Here is a 24,379-nt window from a genome sequence, read left to right as displayed (position 1 = left end):
CCTTAGTCTTGTCAAGGTTTCCATTGGGAAGCTTCTTAAAAATAAATTTTCCCTGAAGCAAACCCGGCGGCTTCATAGCTGCATCCATGTTACCACGTCACGTTTGATGTGGTAATTTCACAGTTCGAAGACTCGTTCTCGCCCCCTACAGTGCAATTCGGCTAGGTATACATCCGCGCAAAAATATCAAGATGAAAGTCATCATAGCTTGCGTAGTATAGACCCAGCTCCCAACCCAACTTTGTGAATAGATTAACAATATTTTTTTTAATCGCCCGATAAGAGTCTCACATTAACGCAGCACGTTAACACCAATAACGGCCCACCACTAATTATTACATATAAAAACATATTTGCATATTTTCCTACTTATTTGGAAACGTTAACTGGACACCGAGGCATCTTTTATAGATTTGTCAAGAACTATGTTAGAAAAGTAAAAAAAATCTCCAAAAACACTGCAGGCAAGTGAAGTTTTGGGTGAAAGTTTAAGCACAGAGTAAGTGAAATTGTTTCCATTTTTTTTAAACATGTTCTTTTCAATGCTTGTAATTTATTGAGTTATTTTTTTATTTTAATGTACAGCACTTTGTTAAAGTGCTTTATAAATTTATATGGTATGGTACTCAAATGTTTAAAATGCTTTGGTTTTGTTTTATTGTCCAGTCATGGCATATTTTGTTTAGTTTATATAAATGTTAAAGTTTATAAATAAAAAGAGTCTGTTATTCACTCATGTTTGTTTAATTATTGTTTGTTATTAATAAAAATATCTTGTTGTTCAATTCATGTTTTTGTGTTTTGCTTTGGTACCGAAATTGGTTCAGAGAACCGTGGATTTTCACTGGTATTGGTACGGAATACTGAAATTTTGGTACAACACTAGTCGCGTGGAAAAGCAAATCCATCCAACCAACCTTGTAAAAAAAACGTACCAATTTCATGCCGAGACAGAGAGGCGTTTTGACTTCTAAATTTCGAGGTGTAACCACCTTTCCCGCTCCCTGTTTCCAAGTTCCCCATCCACAAAGTACAGACCCGGAATGTTGGGAGTCTTTTCTGAGCAAGTGACAAGTTGCTGGTTTCGCTGCTTTTTAAGCAGGAGTCGTCACAACACATTAATAACTCAGTTCATTCATTAATGGCTAAAATAGCTTTAGTCCTCTAAAATTAAATGTAGTTCAGCAGACACATGTGCGTGAAAGGGCAGTGAAAGGACTTTTTCTTTGATGTGTTTCTGTCTGCTTCTCCCCTTTACTCTAGATTTTGTCCCCCGAGGAGCTCAAACACCAGACCAGAGTTCCCGGACCACCGAGTGCAGCCACGCCCCTGTAATTCCCCGCACTAGAAGACATTTCCTGCATCAGTGTTCCGGGTTCTGGAGTTGAACTGAGTGAGGAGTGTGCTGCGCTCCTCGGTTTAGCTTTCGTGTCTCGTCTTGTACTCGCTTTGGCTCAGAATCTAGTGCATGTATTCCAGCTGTCGTTCTTGTGCTTGTATTTCAGGTGGAAGTGTGTGAAGTGTCCCCGTCTCCACTCCCCCTGTCCCAAGCTTACTTCTCTGTGTTGCTTTGTCCTTTTATTATTATTAATACCATTTTGTTGAACTTCTCCCCTCTGTTTCTGTTGTGACACAAGTGCATGCAGGTAACATGAATGTTGCTGTTTTGTGCTAAATAAAATTAGATGTTTTAATTAAACATTGATAAATTAAAGCATGAAATATATTACTGATATACTCCAAAACGGCTTTATGTCATCTATAAGAAAACTGTAATGTGTCTTCTCATTCTGCCTTTCTGTCACCACAACGTCACAACCAACCCAGCATCCTGCACGACGTCCCCTGCTGCTGGCACACCTTCTCACCTTCAACAGTCAACACCTTTTATTGTCATTGTACAGTCGCCTGGACAAGGACATTCGTTAAGAAGTCCACAAAGATTTAAGAAAAGTGACAAGTGACTAGAATTAAAAACACAGTACAGACAGTACAATTCTTCATAATCCATGTTCAAAAAGGTGAACTTCTGAGTCACATGGTATTTTAGTAAACGGTTTAAGTTCGTTTTTGCTGTTAAGTTTGTAAATGTGTTTAACCCCACACACATTTAATTACTGCACTGTTGTTCTCTTTTTGCACATTTCTGCACATTTTGCACGTTTGTCTTGTCTTATGTGTCCTGTTTGAAATACCCAACATGTCCACTTACAAGCGTCCTACATGATGTTGTCCTGTTTGTCCTGTTCATCGTACAGAAAAGTTTTACTTTTCTCTTCTAGAGATCTGTACAGTAGGTCAGTTCTAGTCTTAGTTAGTATAGTTTAGTTTAGTGTGTATATACATTATACAATATATATAATTTTCTTTCTTTTATGATTGCACTATGGGGGTCTGTGTGAAACAGCATTTCAATACACGGTGTTCTGTGTATACTGTTGTACTGACAATAAACCTTCAATCTTGTACAGCAGCGTGAGGTCAAAGGGCGACAAATGATGAAGCACAGTCGTGTTCACTGGGACGATCTCTGCAGTCCTGTTTATTGATGTTCCAGCCAATCGTCACCTCTGGTCCCGCGCGAGAAGACACACATGGAAACAGACATCTCACGCTGTCCGGAGTACGTGGAAAACAGACTTGGGCGGCGTTAAGGTTTTTGAATCTGGACATGGCTCTGGTCTGTTGTTGGTGAGCACATGGTATATCTGCGTCCATCTCCCTCTCTTCTCCTACCCACAATTCTTCAGACCCACAACTTTCAGCCGCTGCTTCTATTTCTTCATTTTGACCAAGTCACCTTTATAAGTTCTGCAGAGGAAACACACACAAAAATCGAAATGTTCTGAAGAATAATAAAGGTCCAGTTTCAACTGCACTACAGACTCTCCTGTCCCTGACATACTGAAATGATGTTCAGCAGCCAGGATTTCAGGTGATGGTTCTTATGGGTTTTATATGATTAATGAGCTTTTTTTAATCGACTTTTCTAATTGTGAGATTATAGTTCGCATATTTAGTTACGTTATTACAGATATGCCCATGGCAACCATTATTTTTTTACATATTTTATGTCATTATGTTTCACTCACAAGTGCCTTGTGTGTAATTGAAGTGAATTGATTGTCACACGTGATACACAGCAACACAGCACACGGTGAAATTTGTCCTCTGCATTTAACCCATCACCCTGAGTGAGCAGTGGGCAGCCATGACAGGCGCCCGGGGAGCAGTGTGTGGGGACGGTGCTTTGCTCGGTGGCACCTCAGTGGTACCTTGGCAGATCGGGATTCGAACCAGCAACCTTCTGATTACGGGGCCGCTTCCTTAACCGCTAAGCCACCACTGCCCCTATTGTGTGCAGAAATCCAGGATAAATTAAATCCTTGTTTAATTGATGCATCATTGTAGGTTAAACGATGAAAGAGAGTGACTTAAGAGCAATGGCAGTCATCATATTCAGCCCCGGCAGATCTGACACCAGACGGGAGAGGAGATACAACATCACGTACAGTCGACATGCTGGAGTGCCACGTCAGACCAACTGGAGGAACTTCTACATGTCAGAAAAAGCCAGACGGCATCTTGTCTGTGCGCTTCTGGACAATATAGCGCCGGACGAGTGGGTTCCATCTGATGCTCCGCAGTATGATGGGCTGATGCCGAGAAGAAGACAGGACATCATTCAACATCTTCTAAAATGTGACTTCTAACTACTTATCCTTGGCATGTGTGCTGTTAAAATAAGACAGAAGGTTTGTAGACACTTTATTCTTCTTTATAGTTTTTCACATTTTCACTTCTGTCTTTTAATGTTTCATCATCTCTACTAATAAATCAGACGTCTCCGATTGTCTCTGCAGGATGTGTTCAGTCAGGATCCACGGTCGTGGTCGCCGTCCCAGATCGCCACTGCTGCTTGACGCTGGTTTATTAAAATTAATGTTGATCAAGTTTACATTTGTCTGGCCAGCTGTGTACATTACCATTCTATTCCTCTCCGTCTGAGTAAATTAGCATCTTCGTTCTTTTTGTTCGTTCAGTGCAGCAGAAATAGTATAAAAAGTCGTCTCTACCTCAGTTGTAATGACGTCGAGTTCCACTTCAGAGCCTTTTTGCCACCTTCTGTTACCTTCATGTCGCCAAGCTTTCGGGTGCGGCCATGTAAATGACGCTGATTTCAGGGTGTTTCATCCACCGGATTTATAATTTATCAAGACTGACGTGTGAGTACGAATGGATCAAGAATCACACGTAAAACTTGTCGTACCGTGATTTTTACACCAAATATACGTTTGGATTGATAAACGAGGCCCATTGTGAATTACAAATAAACTACACTGACCTTGTAACATGTAAATTATATTCACTGATTAAAGTCATTCAGTCCTGATATCAACACTCACAGTAAATTCTCCAGTTTACAGTGTGGATCCTCCAGTGCTGTAGAGAGAAGTTTCACTCCTGAATCCTGCAGATTATTGAAACTCAGGTCCAGGAGTCTCAGACGTGAGGTGTTTGATCTGAGAGCTGAGGACAGAGCTGAACAGCAACCAGCTGAGAGGAAACAGCGCCGCAGCCTGGAAGAAACATGATGATACATCAGATTATTACTCTTTATTTACCTGTAGATAATAAAACACACTTTATCCTGAATTTTATATTTAGTTTTAATTATTTATTCCACTTTAATAATTTAGTCAGATGTTTTGATGTTTTTACTCAGAATGATGTTGAAGGTGTTTTTCTCCTGGATATTAAAAAGTGTTTCATGATGAATGAAGAACATTAACCTTTCTTCTGAAACCATGTCTTGTATAAAACTGATCAAAATAAAACTCTGCTGCTGAAATGTATTTTTCTCCAAAACTAATTCCAAGACAAATTAATATTCAGTCCTGATATCAACACTCACTGTAGAGTCTCCAGTTTACAGTGTGGATCCTCCAGTGCTGTAGAGAGAAGTTCCACTCCTGAATCCTGCAGATTATTGATACTCAGGTCCAGGAGTCTCAGACATGAGGAGTTTGATCTGAGAGCTGAGGACAGAGCTGAACAGCAACCAGCTGAGAGTTTACAGCACTGCAGTCTGGAGGAAACATAATGATCCATCAGATTATTAGTCATTAGGTCACTTCCGCGAGCTGACGGGGGAAGGAAGCGGAATGGTTTATTAAATACAAATAAAACGGTACGAGGGCTGAAAAGGGGAAAAAACACAAACTAACCCGCAGGCGTGTGCCGATTGGCAGAACTGAAAACAACTCTATATTTACGTTGCCTGGTCCACATAAAATGTTGCATCCCCGACCGGCTATAAGACACATTATCACTCTTTACTTACCTGTAGATAAACACACACCCTTTATCATGAATTTTATATTTAGTTTTAATGTTGTATTCCATTTTAGTAATTTACTCAGATGTTTTGATGTTTTTGGATGTTGAAGGTGTTTTTCTCCTGGATACTAAAGTGTTTCATGATGAATGAAGAACATTTACTTTTCACCACTTTCTAAAAATGAAACCATGTTTTATATAAAACTGATCAAAATAAAACTCTGCTGCTGAAATGTATTTTTCTCCATAATTATTTCCATGACAAATTAATATCCAGTCCTGATATCAACACTCACAGTAGATTCTCCAGTTTACAGTGTGGATCCTCCAGTGCTGTAGAGAGAAGTTCCACTCCTGAATCCTGCAGATTATTGTTACTCAGGTCCAGGAGTCTCAGACGTGAGGAGTTTGATCTGAGAACTGAGGACAGAGCTGAACAGCAACCAGCTGAGAGTTTACAGCACCGCAGCCTGGAAGAAACATGATGATACATCAGATTATTACAGTCATTATACATCTTTATTTACCTGTAGATAAACACACACTTTATCAAGAATTTTTTATTTAGTTTTAATAATTTTTTTCTGTATTTTCATGACTATTTACGTTGGTAGATTCTAACTGAAGGCATCAAAACTATGAATGAACACATGTGGAGTTATGTACTTAACAAAAAAAAGGTGAAATAACTGAAAACATGTTTTATATTCTACTTTCTTTGCTCTGATTACTGTTTTGCACACTCTTGGCATTCTCTCGATGAGCTTCAAGAGGTCGTCACCTGAAATGGTTTTCCAACAGTCTTGAAGGAGTTCCCAGAGGTGTTTAGCACTTGTTGGCCCCTTTGCCTTCACTCTGCGGTCCAGCTCACCCCAAACCATCTGGATTTGTCCGGTGACTGTGGAGGCCACAGTCTCCACTTTTTGTTAAGTACATAACTCCACATGTGTTCATTCATAGTTTTGATGCCCTCAGTGACAATCTATTAATGTAAATGGTCATGAAAATAAAGAAAACGCATTGAATGAGAAGGTGTGTCCAAACTTTTGGCCTGTACTGTATAAATCAGAAGACCACAAAACTGTCACAGGTTCAAACCCCACTTAATACCACTGTGTCCCTGTGCAAGACGCTGCATCAGGAAAGCCAGCAGCCTGTGAAGGACTCTACACACCCCTCACATGCACTCTTCACCCTCCTACTATCAGAAAAAAGGTCAGGAAGCTTTCGGACCCTCACTGCCAGACTGTCCAACAGCTTCATCCCACAGACCATCAGACAGCTGAACACTCAGGGACTTTCTACTTTAAAGTGACACACTAACTCTCATGGCTGGTAGTAGCCTGGTGGGTAACACACTCGCCTATGAACCAGAAGACCCGGGTTCAAATCCCACTTACTACCATTGTGTCCCTGAGCAAGACACTTAACCCTAAGTTGCTCCAGGGAGACTGTCCCTGTAACTACTGATTGTAAGTCGCTCTGGATAAGGGCGTCTGATAAATGCTGTAAATGTAAATGTAACTCTCCAAAAAACTGAAACAATATCCTCCAGAAAAACAAACCTTTTCTGATTCTGAACTCTCCCTGTAACCAATGATTGTACGTCTCACCGTAGAGTCTCCAGTTTACAGTGTGGATCCTCCAGTGCTGTAGAGAGAAGTTCCACTCCTGAATCCTGCAGATTATTGTTCCTAAGGTCCAGGAGCCTCAGACGTGAGGAGTTTGATCTGAGAGCTGAGGACAGAGCTGAACAGCTCACAGCTGAGAGGGAACAGCGCCGCAGCCTGGGAGAAACATGATGATACATCAGATTATTACAGTCGTTTTTACTCTTTATTTACCTGTAGATAAACTCATACAATTTTATCATCAATTTTATATTTAGTTTTAATCATTTATTCCACTTTAACAATTTACTCAGATGTTTTAATGTTTTTACTCAGAATGATGTTGAAGGTGTTTTCCTCCTGGATATTAAAAAGTGTTTCATGATGAATGAAGAACATTAACCTTTCTTCTGAAACCATGTCTTGTATAAAACTGATCAAAATAAAACTCTGCTGCTGAAATGTATTTTTTTTTTCCAAAAGTATTTCCATGAAAATGTATATTCAGTCCTGATATCAACACTCACTGTAAATTCTCCAGTTTACAGTGTGGATCCTCCAGTGCTGTAGAGAGAAGTTCCACTCCTGAATCCTGCAGATTATTGTAACTCAGTTCCAGGAGTCTCAGACGTGAGGAGTTTGATCTGAGAGTTGAGGACAGAGCTGAACAGCAACCAGCTGAGAGGGAACAGTCATACAGCCTGGAAGAAATATGATGATACTTCAGATTATTACTGTTCTAATGTATTTACCTGTAGATAAACTCATACAATTTTATATTTAGATTTACTTTTAATCATTTATGCTTATACTGATATTTGGAAGTTTTTTTTCTCCTGTATATTAATAAGTGTTTCATGATGAATTAAGAACATTAACTTCTAACTTTCAATCACTTTTCATAACTGTTTATTTGTAATTAGAGTAATTCTTATTTATGTTACAGTGATTAATATCAGAGTGGTTCTGTGGTGTCATGACTATTGTCATTAGTCAGCAATGTGTCTTTTTCCAAATCCTGTATTATTGTCATGATTGGGTGCAGTTGAGATGCACCCCAGGGAGGAAATTCCTGACCCGACTGCGCCAGTCCAGGGCAAGGTGGGCGAGCCCAGAAATACCCCTTTGTCCAGCCAGGGGGAGTGCTCCCCCAAAGTTTTTTTTTGATGGGGTGTGGTACGGCTTGGGGGCTCCTCCTGAGGGGAGGGTGCGTGGGGACAGTGCTGGGTTCTCTGGTAGCCAGTAAGCAGGGCGGGCCAGGTATGGGCCTGGGTCTGCCTCCAGGGGGCGTAGCACCACAAAGCCCACTGGGAGGCAAGAGGATCCAGCTGGGACAGTCAGGTAGAGGACCTGCTTGTCCCAACGGATGCAGAAGGACCTGAGCGGATAGTCTGGAAAGGCCCCCACACTGGCAGAAGGGACGTTCAGCAAGAGGGCCTACATGTGGCCAGAAGGCACCACCCTGAGGTGCAGTAAACGGTCGCCGGAGAGTACGAGACCACCTCCCTGCGTGGTGCAGGGAGGGTAGCTGGTCACACTGTCAGCATGGACATGCAGCGACAGGGGTTGCATGTGCCCAGAAGGCACCACCCAGGGGTGCAGTAAACGGTCGCCAGATGGTCCGGGACACCCTCCCTGCGCGGTGCAGGGTGGGAAGCTGGTCACACTGTCAGCATGGTCATGCAGCGAGAGGGGCTGCATGTGCCCAGAAGGCACCATCCAGGGGTGCAGTAAACCGTTGCCGCAGGGACCGCCTTCCTGCGCGGGGCAGGGAGCAACGCAGGAAGCATCAGGGGGACATGCAGCGGCAGGGGCTGCACGTCACCAGAAGGCACCAACCGGGGGTGCAGTAAGTGGTCACCGGAGGGTCCGGGATGAAACAGAGGGTGTAAGTAGCCTAGTGGGTAACACACTCACATATAAACCAGAAGACCACAAAACTGTCACAGGTTCAAACCCCACTTACTACCACTGTGTCCCTGAGCAAGACGCTGCATCAGGAAAGCCAGCAGCCTTGTGAAGGACTCTACACCACCCTCACATGCACTCTTCACCCTCCTACTATCAGAAAAAAAGGTAAGAAAGCATTCGGACCCTCACTGCCAGACTGTCCAACAGCTTCATCCCACAGACCCACAGACCAGACACCTGAACACTCAGGGACTTTCCACTTTAAAGTGACACGCACACAGTAACTCTCCAAAAAACTGGACTAATTTCCTCCAGATAAAATAAAGTTTTTCTGATTCTGATTCTGACCTGTCCCTGTTATTACTGATTGTACGTCTCACCGTAGTGTCTCCAGTTTACAGTGTGGATCCTCCAGTGCTGTAGACAGAAGTTCCAATCCTGAATCCTGCAGATTATTGATACTCAGGTCCAGGAGTCTCAGACCTGACGAGTTTGATCGGAGAGCTGAGGACAGAGCTGAACAGCAACCAGCTGAGAGGGAACAGTGCCACAGCCTGGAAGAAACATGATGAAACATCAGAATATGAAGACAGCAGATTAAAAAACATCAGAAGATACAAACTGCTCTTCAGAAGCTGCAACAGAAGTGACTATTATGACTATCTTATTATTTAATTGTTTGTCTTACTTTAACCTTTCTTCTGCCTTTCTGTCTCTACACTCAGGTAAACACCCTGCCCTTGATGGTCCTCAACACTGATGAGCTCCAGAGCTTTTCTGTCTACTCAGAACCTCCTAGACAGACATGATACATTTTTGATGGCGCCCTGGTATTATAAGTAACACATATATTATAAGTCTGTGCATCAACTGAGGTTCCGACTTGATTTTATCATTTTTCAGATGCAAAAAGTAATGTATAATTTACTATTAAAAATGTTTTAAAGATGAAAATGAATGAAAATTAAATGAAAACCACCAGAGTCATGACATAAAATATAATAAATACAACACTCACCGTAGAGTCTCCAGTTTACAGTGTGGATCCTCCAGTGCTGTAGAGAGAAGTTTCATTCCTGAATCCTGCAGATTATTGTTACTCAGGTCCAGGTGTCTCAGACGTGAGGAGTTTGATCTGAGAGCTGAGGACAGAGCTGAACCGCTCACAGCTGAGAGGGAACAGTCACATAGCCTGGAATAAACATGATGATACATACAAGTCTATGAATTAAACTTGTATGCACATATCTGCACAAATCTGTAGAAGCAGAGTCTACTAAAAACATTGTTTTACTATTTGACCCATTGTCCCAACTGATCTACCAGACCTACCAGGCTTGTGTTCCTCACACGTTTTAAAAATATTTTTCATATCTAAACCATTCAGCATTGTGCAGGGATGTGAGAAGATCTGGACTCATGTTCTCTCTCCTATTGGTGTTTGTTAGGATTCTAACATCTGAATTTAGAACAAGTTACAGCAGCTGTCTGGAGAGAGAACTGAAACAGTCTAACCTACAAGAGATAAAGTCATGAAGACATGTATCTAGGTCCTAGAATTATCCCTGGTTTCTAAGTATGATCTCTATAATCTGGGACTTGGATCAGTTTATAAAAAAGGAGAAATCCAACATTCTAGAGAAACAAGAAAAATACATGTACAGATACAAATATTCATTTTTACAAGTAAAAAATTTATGAGTAAACAATAAAAAATACTTCAGATGATCTGACTTTTGGTTTGACCCTTTACACTCTTAATCTATTATTCGAACAAAGTTCATGTTAGTCTTGTACCAACCTGAGAGTCTCCAGTTTACAGCATGAAGACTCCAGTCCTACACAGATGTGTTCCACTCCTGAATCCAGGATCTTGTTGTTACTCAGGTCCAGATCAGTCAGATGTGAGTCTGGTGACTGGAGAGCTGCTGCTACAGTCTTACAGGACGAAGCAGTGAGGTTACATCCACCCAGCCTGTAAAGACAGAGAAGATGTCCATCATATTTACAGCTGTGTGTTACATGATATTTGATTGATCATTTCATCTGTAGTGACTGTTGGTCCTTACTGGACGCTGTATGCAGTGGGGCTGTGTTCAGCATAAACAGCAAATTTATAATATAAACTGTAAGACTGAAAGATCCTCAGTCAGGAACTCACCGAGCCTTTCTGCAGTTCCTCACTGAGATCATCAGTCTCTCACGGCCACCATCATCTGTCTTGTAGTTCTTCAGGTCGAACTCATCCAGAACATCCTCTGATACCAGGATCATGTAGGCCAGTACTGAGCAGTGAGCAGGTGAGAGATTTTCACCTGATTTCACCAACACATCAATCTCCTCATGCAGTGAAGAGTCTTTCATCTCAAGCAGGCAGAGCAGAAGATTCATGGCTCTTTCAGTGGAGATGTACTTTTTTCCAAACAACTTAGTCAAGACAATTTTGCGTGTGTTCTGATTGTTCATTTTCTTCTTGATGTACTGACTTGTTCTCTGGAGACTCTCTGAGCTGCTCTCTGTTTGGGGCAGGAGACCTTGTAGAATTTCCTGGTTGGACTCCAGTGAAATTCCCAGAAGAAAACGGAGGAAAAGATCCAGATGTCCGTTCTCACTCTGTAGGGATTTATCAACAGCAGCTTTCAGCAGATCATCCAGTGAGACTTTCTTCTGTCTTGTAAGAAAAGTCTCCAGTTTCTCCATGTCGTTGCTCAGATAGCAGTAAAACACCCAGAAAGCAGCAAGAAACTCCTGGATGGTCAGATGCACAAAGCAGTAGATCTTCTTCTGCTGAAACACAGATTCCTCCTTAAAGATCTCAGTGCACATCCCAGAGTAGACTGAGGCAACAGTGATGTCTATTCCACACTCTCTCAGGTCTTCTTCATAAAACAAGAGGTTTCCCTTCTCCAGCTGGTTGAAGGCCAGTTTAGCCAGTTTCAGAACAACCTCTTTATTTGACTGCAGGAGCTTCTGTCTGTCCATCTCACTCCTCTCATCGTACTTCTGGTTCTTCATGTTGGTCTGGATGATCAGGAAATGGGTGAACATCTCAGTCAGAGTTCTGGGGATTTCTTTACTGTCGTCCTGGACCAGCACTTCCTGAAGAACAGTGGCTAAGATCCAGCAGAAGATGGGGATGTGACACATGACATAGAGGCTCCTTGATGTCTTCATGTGGGAGATGATTTTGTTGGCTTGGGTCTCATCTCTGATCCTCTTCCTGAAGAACTCCTCCTTCTGAGGGTCATTGAAGCCTCTCACTTCTGTTACCTGGCTGATGTGTTGAGCAGGAATCTGATTGGCTGCTGCTGGTCGTGATGTAATCCATATGAGAGCCGAGGGGAGGAGGTTCCCTTGAATGAGGTTTGTTATGACCACGCCCACTGATGATGTCTGTGTGACGTCACACAGCTTCTGTTTCTGAATGTGAAAATTCAGCTGAATTCTGCTTTCATCCAGACCATCAAAGATGAAGATCATCTTACAGCCCTCATATTTCTGTGTGTCCTCCAGCTCCTTAAGCTCAGGGTGGAAGTCCAGCAGAAGCTGATGAAGACTGTACCCTTCATCTTTAACCAAATTCATTCCCCTGAAAGGAAGCAGGAAGATGAAATCTACGTCTTGGTTTGCTGCTCCTTCTGCCCAGTCCAGGATGAACTTGTGCACAGACACAGTTTTTCCTATTCCAGCAACACCCTTGGTCATCACAGTTCTGATGTGCTTCTCTTGTCCAGGTGAGGCTTTAAAGATGTCATTACAGTTGATGGGCATGTCTTGTCTTCTTCTCCTGTGTGCTGCTTCTATCTGCTGAACCTCATGTTCTTTATTCACCCCTTCACTCTCTCCCTCTGTGATGTAGAGCTCTGTGTAGATGCTCTTCAGGAGGGTCTGGTTCTCCGGATTTATGATGTCTTCACATATGTGCTCCACCTTCCTCTTCATACTGGATTTATGAGTCTCCAGGACTCTCTGTAGGACAACATCAGGATCTGGTAATGAAGAACAACATCCACAGACAGTTAGAAGAATCAAGAAAATTCTGGGTTTTAAGCCAGATGTTCACCTATATGTATATTGGTGGCTGTGATTGGTCCTTTTGTTGAAGGTTTTACAGTTTCATATTGTGTTTTATTGCCTTTTTTGTTACTAATAGCCTAAAAATGACAATTGGTGTTTAAAATTCATCTAAACAATCACCAGACTGTAATTTGTTCCAAGTTCCAAGGAAATAAATGATGGACTGGCTTCACACCACATTGATTACTGGACACGTGTTATAACTGGAATTACAGCAGCACCAGTCGACATATTCAGGTGAAAAGTAATAAAAGTCGTACTTGTGTCTCTGCTCCTGTTGATGGTCGGGTCGTTGGTTATCAGGTTCTGGTGTCCTGATGGAGCTGTGTGTGTTCCAGTCCTCCACACAATGCAGACACACAGAAGGACAGTGAGAACCCTCAACACCTCAGATTGACACTATTGACTCGTCTTTATATGTAAATTATCATACAGCAATTTTTAAATGTCAAATTATTTACCAAAATAAATAGCAAATTACAAGTAGTTATTGTGTGAAGAAATCTAGTGTGTAAAGGCTGATTTGAATGATAATATTGATGCATATTGGTAGGAGGTTGAGTGAATGGTGTTCTGGTGAAGTAAGAATAATCCAGACTCTGGAGATGACCGGAGAAGAAATGGGCAGGAAATTAATTTCAGACCTCTAGAACAGTAAAAACCATCTTCTTAAACTCCTTCCCTCTGGCAGACTAGTGATTAGACCAGAACCAGCCGACAAGACAGAAAAACGTTTCCTACCCTCATATCCAGCTGAACTGCAGCACCAGAGCAACACTTGTTCTCTGACATTATTACTACACAATACTACTTAGTCTAATTTGTAGATATTGTTTGTAGGAGCCATTTTGTGTTTAAGTTCATTTAATTGTACAATGTTGGCCTTGCAGTCTTGGCCTCTGAGGAATAAAGAGTTCCTAATGCACAGCTCCAAAATCATGTCGATGACACAACCGTGGTGGGTCTCATAAGCAAGAATGTTGAGTCAGCATACAGAGAGGAGGCACAATGACTGACGGACTGGTGTAAGGTCAACAATCTGTGGACAAAACTTAAAGAGATTATTGTTGACTTCAGAAAAGAATGGATAGACCAATCTCCACTGAACATTGATTTAATTTTTATGGAGATCATCAAGAACACAACCCTTGGTCTAGAGGAGAACATCTCCTGGACTCTCAACACCAGGTCAACTGCCAAGAAAGCCCAGCAGACTCTACTTCCTGCGGAGACTGAGGAAAGCACATCTCCATCACCAATCCTCATCACCTTCTATAGAGGGACTATTGAGAGTTTTCTGACCAGCTTACAACTGTCTGATGGGTGGTAGTGGCCTAGTGGGTTAGACACTCACCTATGAACCAGAAGACCCAGGTTCAAATCCCACTTACTACCATTGTGTCCCAGAGCAAGACACATAACCCTAAATTTCTCCAGGGTGACTGTCCCTGTAACTTCTGATTGTAAGTCACTCTGGATAAGGGCGTCTGATAAATGCTGCAAATGTAAATGTCTGGTTTGGGAACTGCATCATATTGGACCATGAGACCGTACAGCAGATAGTAAGGACAGCTGAGAAGATCATCGGAGTCTCTCTTCCATCCACAATCCACATTTACAACACACGCTGCATCAGGGAAGCAACCGCCATTGTGAAGGACTCTACACACCCCTCATATGCACATCTCACCCTCTTACCATCTGGAAAAACGTACGGAAGCATTCAGGCCCTCACTGCCAGACTCTGCAACAGCTTCATTCCACAGACCATCAGACACCTGAACACTCAGGGACTTTCCACTCTGAACTGACAAAAACAAACTACCTCATATGTTCAGAACATATCTCTATTACATTTATGTTACAGCAGAATTTTCACATTTGTTATGTTGTGTAGCGGTTCTTCTTCTGTGTTGTGTTTTTCTCCTATAGAGCTCCGCAGTTGTGGAACAGCTTGCCTGTCAGTGTTCGGGATTCAGACACAATCTCAAAACCTATCTGTTTTCTCTGGCTTTTTGCTAAAGTCCTAGACCCTCATTTCACTTGATTTTGACGCAGTGTCAATTATAAAGTCCAGTTTATCACAGAGTCCCCCTGTTAGACACAGACAAAGTTAAATTCACCCTAGTTAGGCTGTCCTAGTTAGGGTACCGGGCCACTGTAGCACCAATATACCACTATAACCACATATTTCAGTATCGGTCGTACAGTGCAACTGTCTGCCGCTGCTTCTGTTTGTTTTTCTGCGAGACACGGAATCAAGCACCCAGACTACTGGCAGACCCCAGTGATCAGACCAGCAAATAAATCCTGGTTCCTGACAACTGCTTGGACAAAACATGAAACAAACCAGAGGGTCACCACAGCCACCACCACCGTTACAACTACAGCTTCAGGGATCTTCAAATGGACCAGTAACATCATTATGGACACGTAATCTAGACCATGACACTGACTACATCCTGGACTTCTCCAACCCTACAACCGTAGGACTTATCATTATATCATATCCAACCCTGCACTGACACCATTTGCAGGCTCACTCTACCCTGGAAGGGGGTCCCTCTCTGTATCACTCCTTCCCAACGTTTCTTCCTTTCTTTTTTTCTCTCTCCTAGAGTTTTTTTTGTGTGGAGTTTTTCCTTGTGTGCAGAAGGGTCAAGTGTGGGGGGTGTCAACTGTAGGGCCTGTCAAAGCCCATTGAGACATACTGTATGTGATTTTGGGCTATATAAGAAATAAATGTTGTTGTTGTTGTTGTTGTATTTTTATTTTGCTCCTCAAACAGCAAATGACTAGATGACACTAGATGACATATCGCGTCACAACATCACATCTCCCTCCTGCGCCTATCAATCTTATAGCCCACGCCATGTGTTAAAGAGAAAGGAATCGGGTCCCTAACCCACTAACCCAAGGGCACCATACAGTTTTTTTTACAAAACACTACCACACTTAGATATTCCACAATTAATTAAATACCCAGATTGTCACTATTCCCTCTCACCCTGACCAGAATACAGGTAACCAAAATAAAAGTATTTAGAAAATAAGAAAATAAAAGACACAAAGCAAACATTTAGAGGTGGTAGTAGTCTAGTGGGTAAGACACTCGCCTGTGAACCAGAAGACCCGGGTTCAAATCCCACTTACTACCATTGTGTCCCTGAGCAAGACACTCCAGGGAGACTGTCCCTGTAAATACTGATTGTAAGTCGCTCTGGATAAGGGCGTCTGATAAATGCTGTAAATGTAAATGTAGAGAAATACACTCCCGGTACATCTCCACCTTAATTACTTATTTGACTGAGATATTGTGTGTAGTGTCTACGTCCCAGTGCCCCTGGGGATTGGTGTGGCTGGTTGTGTTTTTGTGTCTCTGGGCGCTTTCATATGTTAGGACATTTGCTTTGGTCCGAATCAGTTGGTTAATTTTGAACATAATATAATTTCCATCTTGGTTCAGTTTCCTTTCACACGGGAAAAATCAGAGCGAGACAAAATGAATCGCTTTGAATCACCCAAGAACTTTCTATCTGCTGACTGGCCAGATATATCACTGCGGGATCAACTAAGGTAAATACAGGAAGCAGACAACACTGTTCTTAAATCACATTATAGCGCTTGTTCCTGTTTAATAAAAATTGGACATAAATTCTTGTTTATTTAATTTTCTTTGTTGATTATGCTAATTATGCTAAAATAATGCTAAACACAAAATACTGCAAACAACTGTTTACTCACCCCAAGAGACATCACTAAATGCTACTCTAACTGAACAAGCTGATTAAAAGCTGTGGTGTGGTGGTCAGGCAGGGTGGCGGGCATACATGTATACAGCATTTGTGTACAGCATATTTTGTGTGACAAAAAATTAAACACATCGCATTTTCATGTTATAAGATCTGAATAACCTTCACATTTCTAACTATAATAAAAAAACAATGACTAAAAATATAATATACGTAAATTATTATTTATTTTACAAAGTCACAGGGAGCCGCGTCAGGATGAAAAAGCTGCATACAGATTGCCGCGGATTGCCGACTCCTGGTCTAGGAGGAAGGTGACAGTATAACTAAAATAATTAATTATGGAGGCAAAGCAAGATGCATGAACTTGTGTGAAATATTTTATTAAATGTGTACGTATTCCTGCAGAATATATTTTCCATGATATAATTGTGAGAAGCAGAAATTTTTTTTTTTTTTTAAACTGGATTCGGTTGATGTTACAGGAAAGATGTTTTAAACTTCATTTAATTAAATGAATGTAATATCCACAACTACATACATACTACAAAATTTCAGTATTCAGTATTATTAAATTTTCAGAGGAGTGCTTTTAACAGAACTAAAGACCTATTCTTTATTATCTTTTACTACATGTCCAGAATTGTATTCTTCAGGTCAAATGTCAATGGAGAAAGACACTTGGCCCTGCTTTTGTAAGGTTTACGGTATAGATCTGCTTTGTGTGATGTTTGGCAAGACAGGAGGGAAAGAAATCCTGAAAATCTCAGGCTTTGCTTTCGCGGTGCAACCAAAACGCAATTTCCTGAAGCTACATAGCCTCCATCTCACTTTAGCATCGTTACTCAAAACGCATTACCTGACTGCCCGAGATCGAGTAAAATGGGCCCCATTAGTTTCGAACAAAGATCTCAGATTTAATTTACATGATTTTTAAAGGGAGATATGCAGCTGTGGGCGTGCTGGAATATAAAAACTTTGCACACAGTACAACGTGACTATAGTTACTATAGACCTGCGCTAGTTTTAAACGTTTCTCGCACAGTCTTACGGGAAATATATACTTCAATATTCATTCATGTGTCGATCAGATTTCAATGACTTTTTCAGAATTTTGTATGTTTTTCTGTATTCCAAAACTTTTCAAGACCTGGAAAATCTACTTTTTAAATTCCATGACTTTTCCAGGTTTTTAATGACCGTAGGAACCCTGTCATTCAATTCACCAAACTCCACAATCTGTTCCTCACCTCTGATCACTGGGAGGTGAATCTCCACTGAAGTTAGGAGGAAAACCCATGGACCGGTCACTCTTCATAGACACACAGCTGGACACTGGAGACTCTGGTCTGTGTGTTTGATGGGGACCAGTGACCCCCTCCTCACCGTTCCCACAGAGACTCATTTTAGACACAGAGTCCCCTAAACCTGTCGAGAGAGAAAATAAGAAAGAGAGAGAGAGAGGTAGAGAGAGAGAGACTGTTCATTCTTCAGGACAGTTTTAGGGAAACTGTAACAAGTTTTTATACTTTTTATACTGGTATATTGTGTCATCTGGTTCAGGTGTAATGGTCCTGGTATAGTGGTACAAGTACTGGAATGATATATATTGTAACACTGATTTATGTTTGTGTGTATGTAGACAGTTGTTTGCAATATACACAAACATACATAAATATATACAAATGGTTTGTCTGTAAACCTGCTTTTATTTTTCCATTAAACAGAAAAAGGAGCAAATAAGAGGGGGCAAATGGGCAAATAATGGGGCAGCTGTGGCCTAGCGAGTACCCATAATCTGAAGGTTGCTGGTTCGAATCCCGACACAACTGTCCCCACACACTGCTCCCCGGGCGCCTGTCATGGCTGCCCACAGCTCACCAAGCGTGATGCGTTACAGAGGACACGTACAAGCGTTAAATACAGAGGGCACATGGATTTATGATCTCGGTTTGATGCCACTCCTGTTGCCCGGCTGTTCACCTCTTGTGCTGGTACCTGTTCAAAAGGTGCTGGCTAATAAAAGGCACCTCTGAGCTACTCCACTGAGTCAACGTCTCTTCTCTCCCCATCACGCCAACCCGTTCACTACAGTATTGTAGCATTGGCAGCCAATAGGGCTGGCCTGATTAGCATAAGGGCCACCTCTGGGGTGAGTGAAGTAAAAGTTGTATTGGGGGTGAGTATTGGGGGATTTAGTGAAAGTGAAGTGATTGTCACACGTCATACACAGCAGCACACAGTGCACACAGTGAAATTTGTCCTCTGCATTTAACCCATCACCCTGAGTGAGCAGTGGGCAGCCATGACAGGCGCCCGGGGAGCAGTGTGTGGGGACGGTGCTTTGCTCAGTGGTACAGCAACCTTCTGATTACGGGGCCGCTTCCTTAACCACTAGGCCACCACTGCCCATAGTGGGCAGTTGCCTGGTAGTGGGGAGTGACTGGAGCAGGCATGGCGGCGTATAATGATCTAGGGTGAATGCCTCTCCTGTTGCTCTGCTGGTACCTGATTGGTACTAGCAAATAAAGTCTTCTGCAAGCTACTGTGTCAAGCGTCTTTACTCTCCACACCGCGGAGCCCGTAGCTACAGCATATAGACTGCAAGATGAATGAGTTATTAAAAAAATCACTCATAACTATCATTATTTTAATTACCAGTTAATTTTTGCCAGTGATACTTCGACCAGCTCGAGAATTCCCATGACGTAACGAATGTTTAAGCAACTTAAAAAGCCGAATAATTATTAAAAACCCGGCCGGACGCAATTTCCAGGTCTCAGGTAGAAGAAACGAAGACGTCTGGTCCCCGAACATGAAGTTACTCACCGCTGCTGGGGTTCAGTTCGTCCATCGTAAAATCCGGACTGGCTTTTACTTCAGAAACTGCGTCATGGAGAAACTTTCGCTTTTGAGGAGCAGGTAAAGAAGGAAATCGCTTACCTGTTACAGGTAAACCTGGAGATTTTATTTAAACAAATGAACAAAGGAGAAATCCAGCGTTATTTAACTATAAAATAGCGCAGGACGCTGAAACTTCTTAGTAGAACCGTCCGTTTCACCTTCAATGGCGCTCAGCAGGCTGCAGTACCACCTCTACTCCTGTAGGGGAAACTGCAGGAAATTATTCTTATATGAAATAAAAAACCTTTTAAATGCTGAGCTATTATAAATAGTGTCACTTGTCTGGCCCTACACCGTATTCACTGAACATTTTAATAGGGAACTGCGCATTAGATTATGATGAATGGTCATTTCTTACCAGGTAAACTGGGGCCACTGGAATCTCACTTGTTTAGGGTAAAACAGGACGTGTAGAAATAGCATCAAGCATTAACTGTCTGGCCCAAACTATTCTTCACTGTAGAATTCACCTGGGAACTTTTCTCATATACACACCAGTTTGTAATAAATGGTAAAATCTTGGCAGGAAAGTGAAGTGATTGTCATTGGGAAACACTGCTGCTCAGCACATTGGTGAAACAGAGAAATGTGTCCTCTGTTTTTAACCATCAGCTTTGGTGAGCAGTAGGGAGCCATGACAGGCACCCGGGGAGCAGTGTGTGGGGATCGGGATTCAAACCGACAACCTTCCAATTTACAGTTCTGCTTCCTTACCTGCTAGGTCACCACTGCTCCACAGGAATTCTAAGGTTTATGTGCTTTGGGCTACTGAAATCTCACTTGATTAGATAAAATAGTACATGTACACTGAAAAAACTAATTTTGAGGTATAGTAAAATATACTTGATTTACTGTCATAATTTTTACATTGCAATATTACAATTCATTGCAAATTAAAATTTCTAAGTAAAATTTTAAAGCAATACACAATAATTCATGTATAAAATGAACTGACTGGGAATAGTAAATTGTATTATATATTTTCTCATATGATTTAACTGTTTTAAAGTCATTGCACATAAAGCTAAAAATACTGAGTAATTTTAATCTAAAATCTTAGCACCTTCACCTCCGCGTGACTAACCGGAAAGAAGAAAATCCGCGATTTCGCCTGGCTAAATCACATGCCCGCGTTTTTTGAATAGACATAGACGGTTGGGATTGTCACACGTGGATGCAAAGTTAGTGTGTAAGGTAAGTTATTGCCCTTTTTTTGTTATTTATGACAATGCATCGGTCCATGACTATTTTAAAAGTTCGATTGACTTTTGTTGTATAACTGTAGTAATGTTACCTCTAGGTTACATTAACCTAGGCCTGCGTTTTCCACTGCAGTCTATGAAGCACCCTCATACAGAAGTCAGTTTAAAACCAAAGAAATTTGTGCTAGTGAATTTGTTTAAGGGCGCTTTCACCCATTCGGACCAAAAGCCCTTAGTTCGGTTCGTTGGTGTGAAATCACCAATCGCACTCGGGTACGCACTAAATCAAGTGGACCGAGACCTCCAGAAAGAGGTGATCTCGGTTCACTTGACTGCGTATCAAATGCCGAACTCTGGTGCGGTCCGCCTGGTGAGAACGCGTACCGAACCAAAACAGGACCAAACGCTATGAATCTCATTATCTGACGGCATTAAATCATTTGTAGACTTTAATTTATTTCGTTAGAACACGTAAAACATGATTCGTCGAGAAGGTGCAGTGTGTCACACACGTCTGGTCGGATGAATGTACAAGTGATTTAACGTGATAAACAATCACTGGGAGGATGACGGACCCGCTTTAATATTCGTCATGTAATTTTCTCCTCAGTCACAGAAATATACAGCAGTCAACGACACAGGATCTACTTCCTGTATTTACTTTTGTTGTTCCCGCGGCAGACACGTCTGACCAATAAGCAGAGAGACAGTTCTCGCGTGATTTAAAGTGACGCATTGATAAAATGATAAAATGTTACAAGCTCACCATCTGATTCAGACCAAAGTGCGATCATCTTACGCTTACCACGACTTTCAAAACATTACAGAAAATATATGAAAAAAAAGAACAACCATAAAATGATAAAAGAAAAAATGGCAAAAACATTCTCCTATCGAAGGCTTGAGGTTGTCAGTGGTAGTCCAGCTGCTGAAGACTTCAAGGAGAGATGGCCAGCCTTATTTTGTGAAGCTGAGGTATGTGAATGTATTCCCTTTATTAAGCCCTCTTGTCTGGCCAGAAACAATAATTTAAAAGTATTATTTAAACATTGATCTCTTGTCATTTCATATAAAAGAAGAATTTAGGAGATTAACTACAATTTCGCTGGAACAGAGCTTCATGAACAGGCTTGACACCTACACACCAAAAATGATTACCCTAATGAAGCTCAAGGGAGGTGTCGTGGGCACCAAGTTGAGGCCGTACATGGACATACTGAGTCAGGTGTGTTTGTTAAATTTAGCTTGTTCACTTTTTCAGGAATGTGGTCTGTCTCTCACACACTACACACATATGCACATGCAGTATCAATCCTCACTCAATAGTCAGTTTTAATCACTTTTATTTATATAGTACTTTACACAGCACAAATAAGGACTGTTATTGTAGAGGTCAATTGTTGGGTCTTATCCAGACTTGATCAGAAACCTTGGGGTAAACCTAAAGATAAGAAACCAAAACAGTTAAAGGCAACTATAAATGTTGGCACCAATCACCTTTAGATGTAACAAAGTACATGGGATATTTCATTTTGTGGTTTCCATTACAGTCTGTTAAATTATTGCAGCATAAATGTTACTTCTATCTGTTTGAAAACTAAAGTCCTAGATTTAAACCTAGTGATCTGAATACCCAGACACTAATTGCTACATACTGTGTAATATAGTGTAGTGTAAATATATTTAGCAGTTTAATCAGCAAAGAATGGTAACAAACAGCTTAACACGCTACAAAAGCAACCACCAGACAGACTCCATCTTTCCATACTTTTCTCTTGTGGTCTTCACTCAAATCACTGCTCATATGCCATCATATTATTTCTTGGTAGTTTGTTTTCTATGGATATTGGTTATGTATTGAAAATAATAATGTTTACAGAACCAAAACATTGAGATGAGGCGTGAAGCTGTTATCCGGAGCCTCATACTGTACCTTGGCGAGAAGGAAGAGGAACTGTTTGAAGATTGCCAGGTAAAGTGTTTATAGTTCAATGTCATGTTAAAATGTTAAAATTGTATTACCATAACATACACCAGGGGTGGGGAACCTATGCTCCTGGAGGGTCTGTGTCCCGCTGAGGTTAAAATCCAACCATAATCAAATACACCTGATCCAGGTAATCAAAGTCTACTAGAAAATTCAAAGCATGTTTGTTGGAGCTGGTTTGGGCTAACCTCTGCAGGACACTGACCCTCCAGGACCAGGGTTCCCCACCCCTGATGTAAAGGTTAACCTTAAAGCAGGGGTGTCCAAATTCTGTTCTGGAGGGCCACTGTCATGCAGAGTTTAGCTCCAACTGGCCTCAATGTACCACAGTCAAGTAGTATATTTATGGCTAAGGGTAACATTATTTGGCTTATGTCATGTTCAACTAATGTTTAACAAAACCTGGCTCGCTGTAAAATAGGCTTGACTCAGTTAAGCGTAATCTATACTGTATTACTTCAGTTTACATTTTTCAGTTAAATCCAAGTCATTTATTTTGTCTAAATTGTGCAGGAGGACAACCACAGTGACACAACGCTACACACCCTCAAGATTCTGGTTGTCCATGGAGCTGATGGAAAGGATCCAGTGGACGTATCCATTATTCTTGAAGGAAAGGAGATCTTGCCGGGATGCCACAATGCTGCTAAAGCTTGTGCACTGCTTATGGGACTCATTTATGCCCTCAACCTCGCATACCCCAGAGCATTGCGTTACACTTTCGAGGTGTTTCAGAAACTTTTTCTAGAATTGGATGGAATTAAGCTGTCTCCAAAAGTACAAGCTTTAAAGTCGAAGTTGCTTTCTTAAAAGCTTTTGCCATTGCAAGTACTGCACATTTTTGGATGCCAGTATACTCCCCAACTAACTTTTAAATCTTCCAGGTTGAATTGGACCATTTGGACAGACAAAATGTTTTTCTGATCACTTGTTTAGATAATTGCTTTGTTTTAGACTATTTTAAGTTTAACTGAATTTGTAAAAGCACATCTTTAACTGTTTCTAAAAATGTTTTTATGCATTTTATGCATTGTTTTATATTTTATGCATTTAATGTTGTAATGCACAAGTCCAGAGTGCTGTGTTGAATGTTGAAACTGCACTATTCGAGAGGATTGATACTTTTATTGAAATGGTAAAAAATCTTATATCCATGCATTACATCCATGATTGTTTAAAACTCATCCCATGTTTTTGTATTCCTCTTGGGGTTAAAACACTTTCCGATCTTGAGAAATTTAGTTGTTTTCAGGACTCCCATTCCTAGGAAAACACTTGTCATGCAAAAAACTGAGGTTTTGCTTAATGTAACTTTAAAAACCGTACATTTGTGTGACTGAGTCATTGTTTAATGTTGGAACAAAATTAATTGTCTATGTTGTGTGTGGGCTTATTTAAATGCAGACAAAATTAATATATTTAGAAATATTTAATTAAATATATTTAATAAATTTATTGAAATATTGAATAAAACTTACCTTATAACAGTAAATAAAATTTACTATTTTAAGGACAGCTGTGGGTTTATATTTAAAAAAAAATATATAGACTTTATCTAAATGCTTTGAATAAATATAGTTTATACATTAAATAGAA

At 41.1% G+C, this 24,379-nt stretch overlaps 1 protein-coding gene across 6 annotated transcripts; it reads right to left on the bottom strand.

The window, feature by feature from the left end:
• Positions 1–1,760: 1,760 nt before the first annotated feature.
• On the bottom strand, positions 1,761–19,779 carry LOC114766862 (NACHT, LRR and PYD domains-containing protein 12-like). 6 transcript variants are annotated; one of them, XM_028958165.1, is made up of 14 exons: positions 19,753–19,774; positions 19,520–19,648; positions 17,941–18,118; positions 13,199–13,278; positions 11,023–12,850; positions 10,663–10,836; positions 9,880–10,053; positions 9,242–9,415; positions 7,478–7,651; positions 6,954–7,127; positions 5,637–5,810; positions 4,916–5,089; positions 4,407–4,580; positions 1,761–2,811 (listed from the first exon to the last, which is right to left on the bottom strand). In XM_028958165.1, exons 2-14 carry the CDS (start codon positions 19,542–19,544, stop codon positions 2,775–2,777), a joined length of 3,540 nt encoding a protein of 1,179 aa, XP_028813998.1. In that variant the 5' UTR covers positions 19,545–19,648; positions 19,753–19,774; the 3' UTR covers positions 1,761–2,774. The 6 variants fall into 6 exon arrangements, 5 of the variants coding, with proteins under 5 accessions (XP_028813998.1, XP_028813989.1, XP_028814012.1 ...); XR_003742868.1 differs by having other exon boundaries at positions 3,513–4,580; positions 19,520–19,779; XM_028958156.1 differs by having other exon boundaries at positions 19,520–19,779.
• Between the last annotated feature and the right edge of the window lie 4,600 nt (positions 19,780–24,379).

Source organism: Denticeps clupeoides, chromosome 2, assembly GCF_900700375.1.
Source record: "Denticeps clupeoides chromosome 2, fDenClu1.1, whole genome shotgun sequence".
Taxonomy (NCBI): domain Eukaryota; kingdom Metazoa; phylum Chordata; class Actinopteri; order Clupeiformes; family Denticipitidae; genus Denticeps; species Denticeps clupeoides.
The sequence above is the reverse complement of the archived record's forward strand: the minus strand, read 5'-3'. Positions and strand labels throughout refer to the sequence as shown.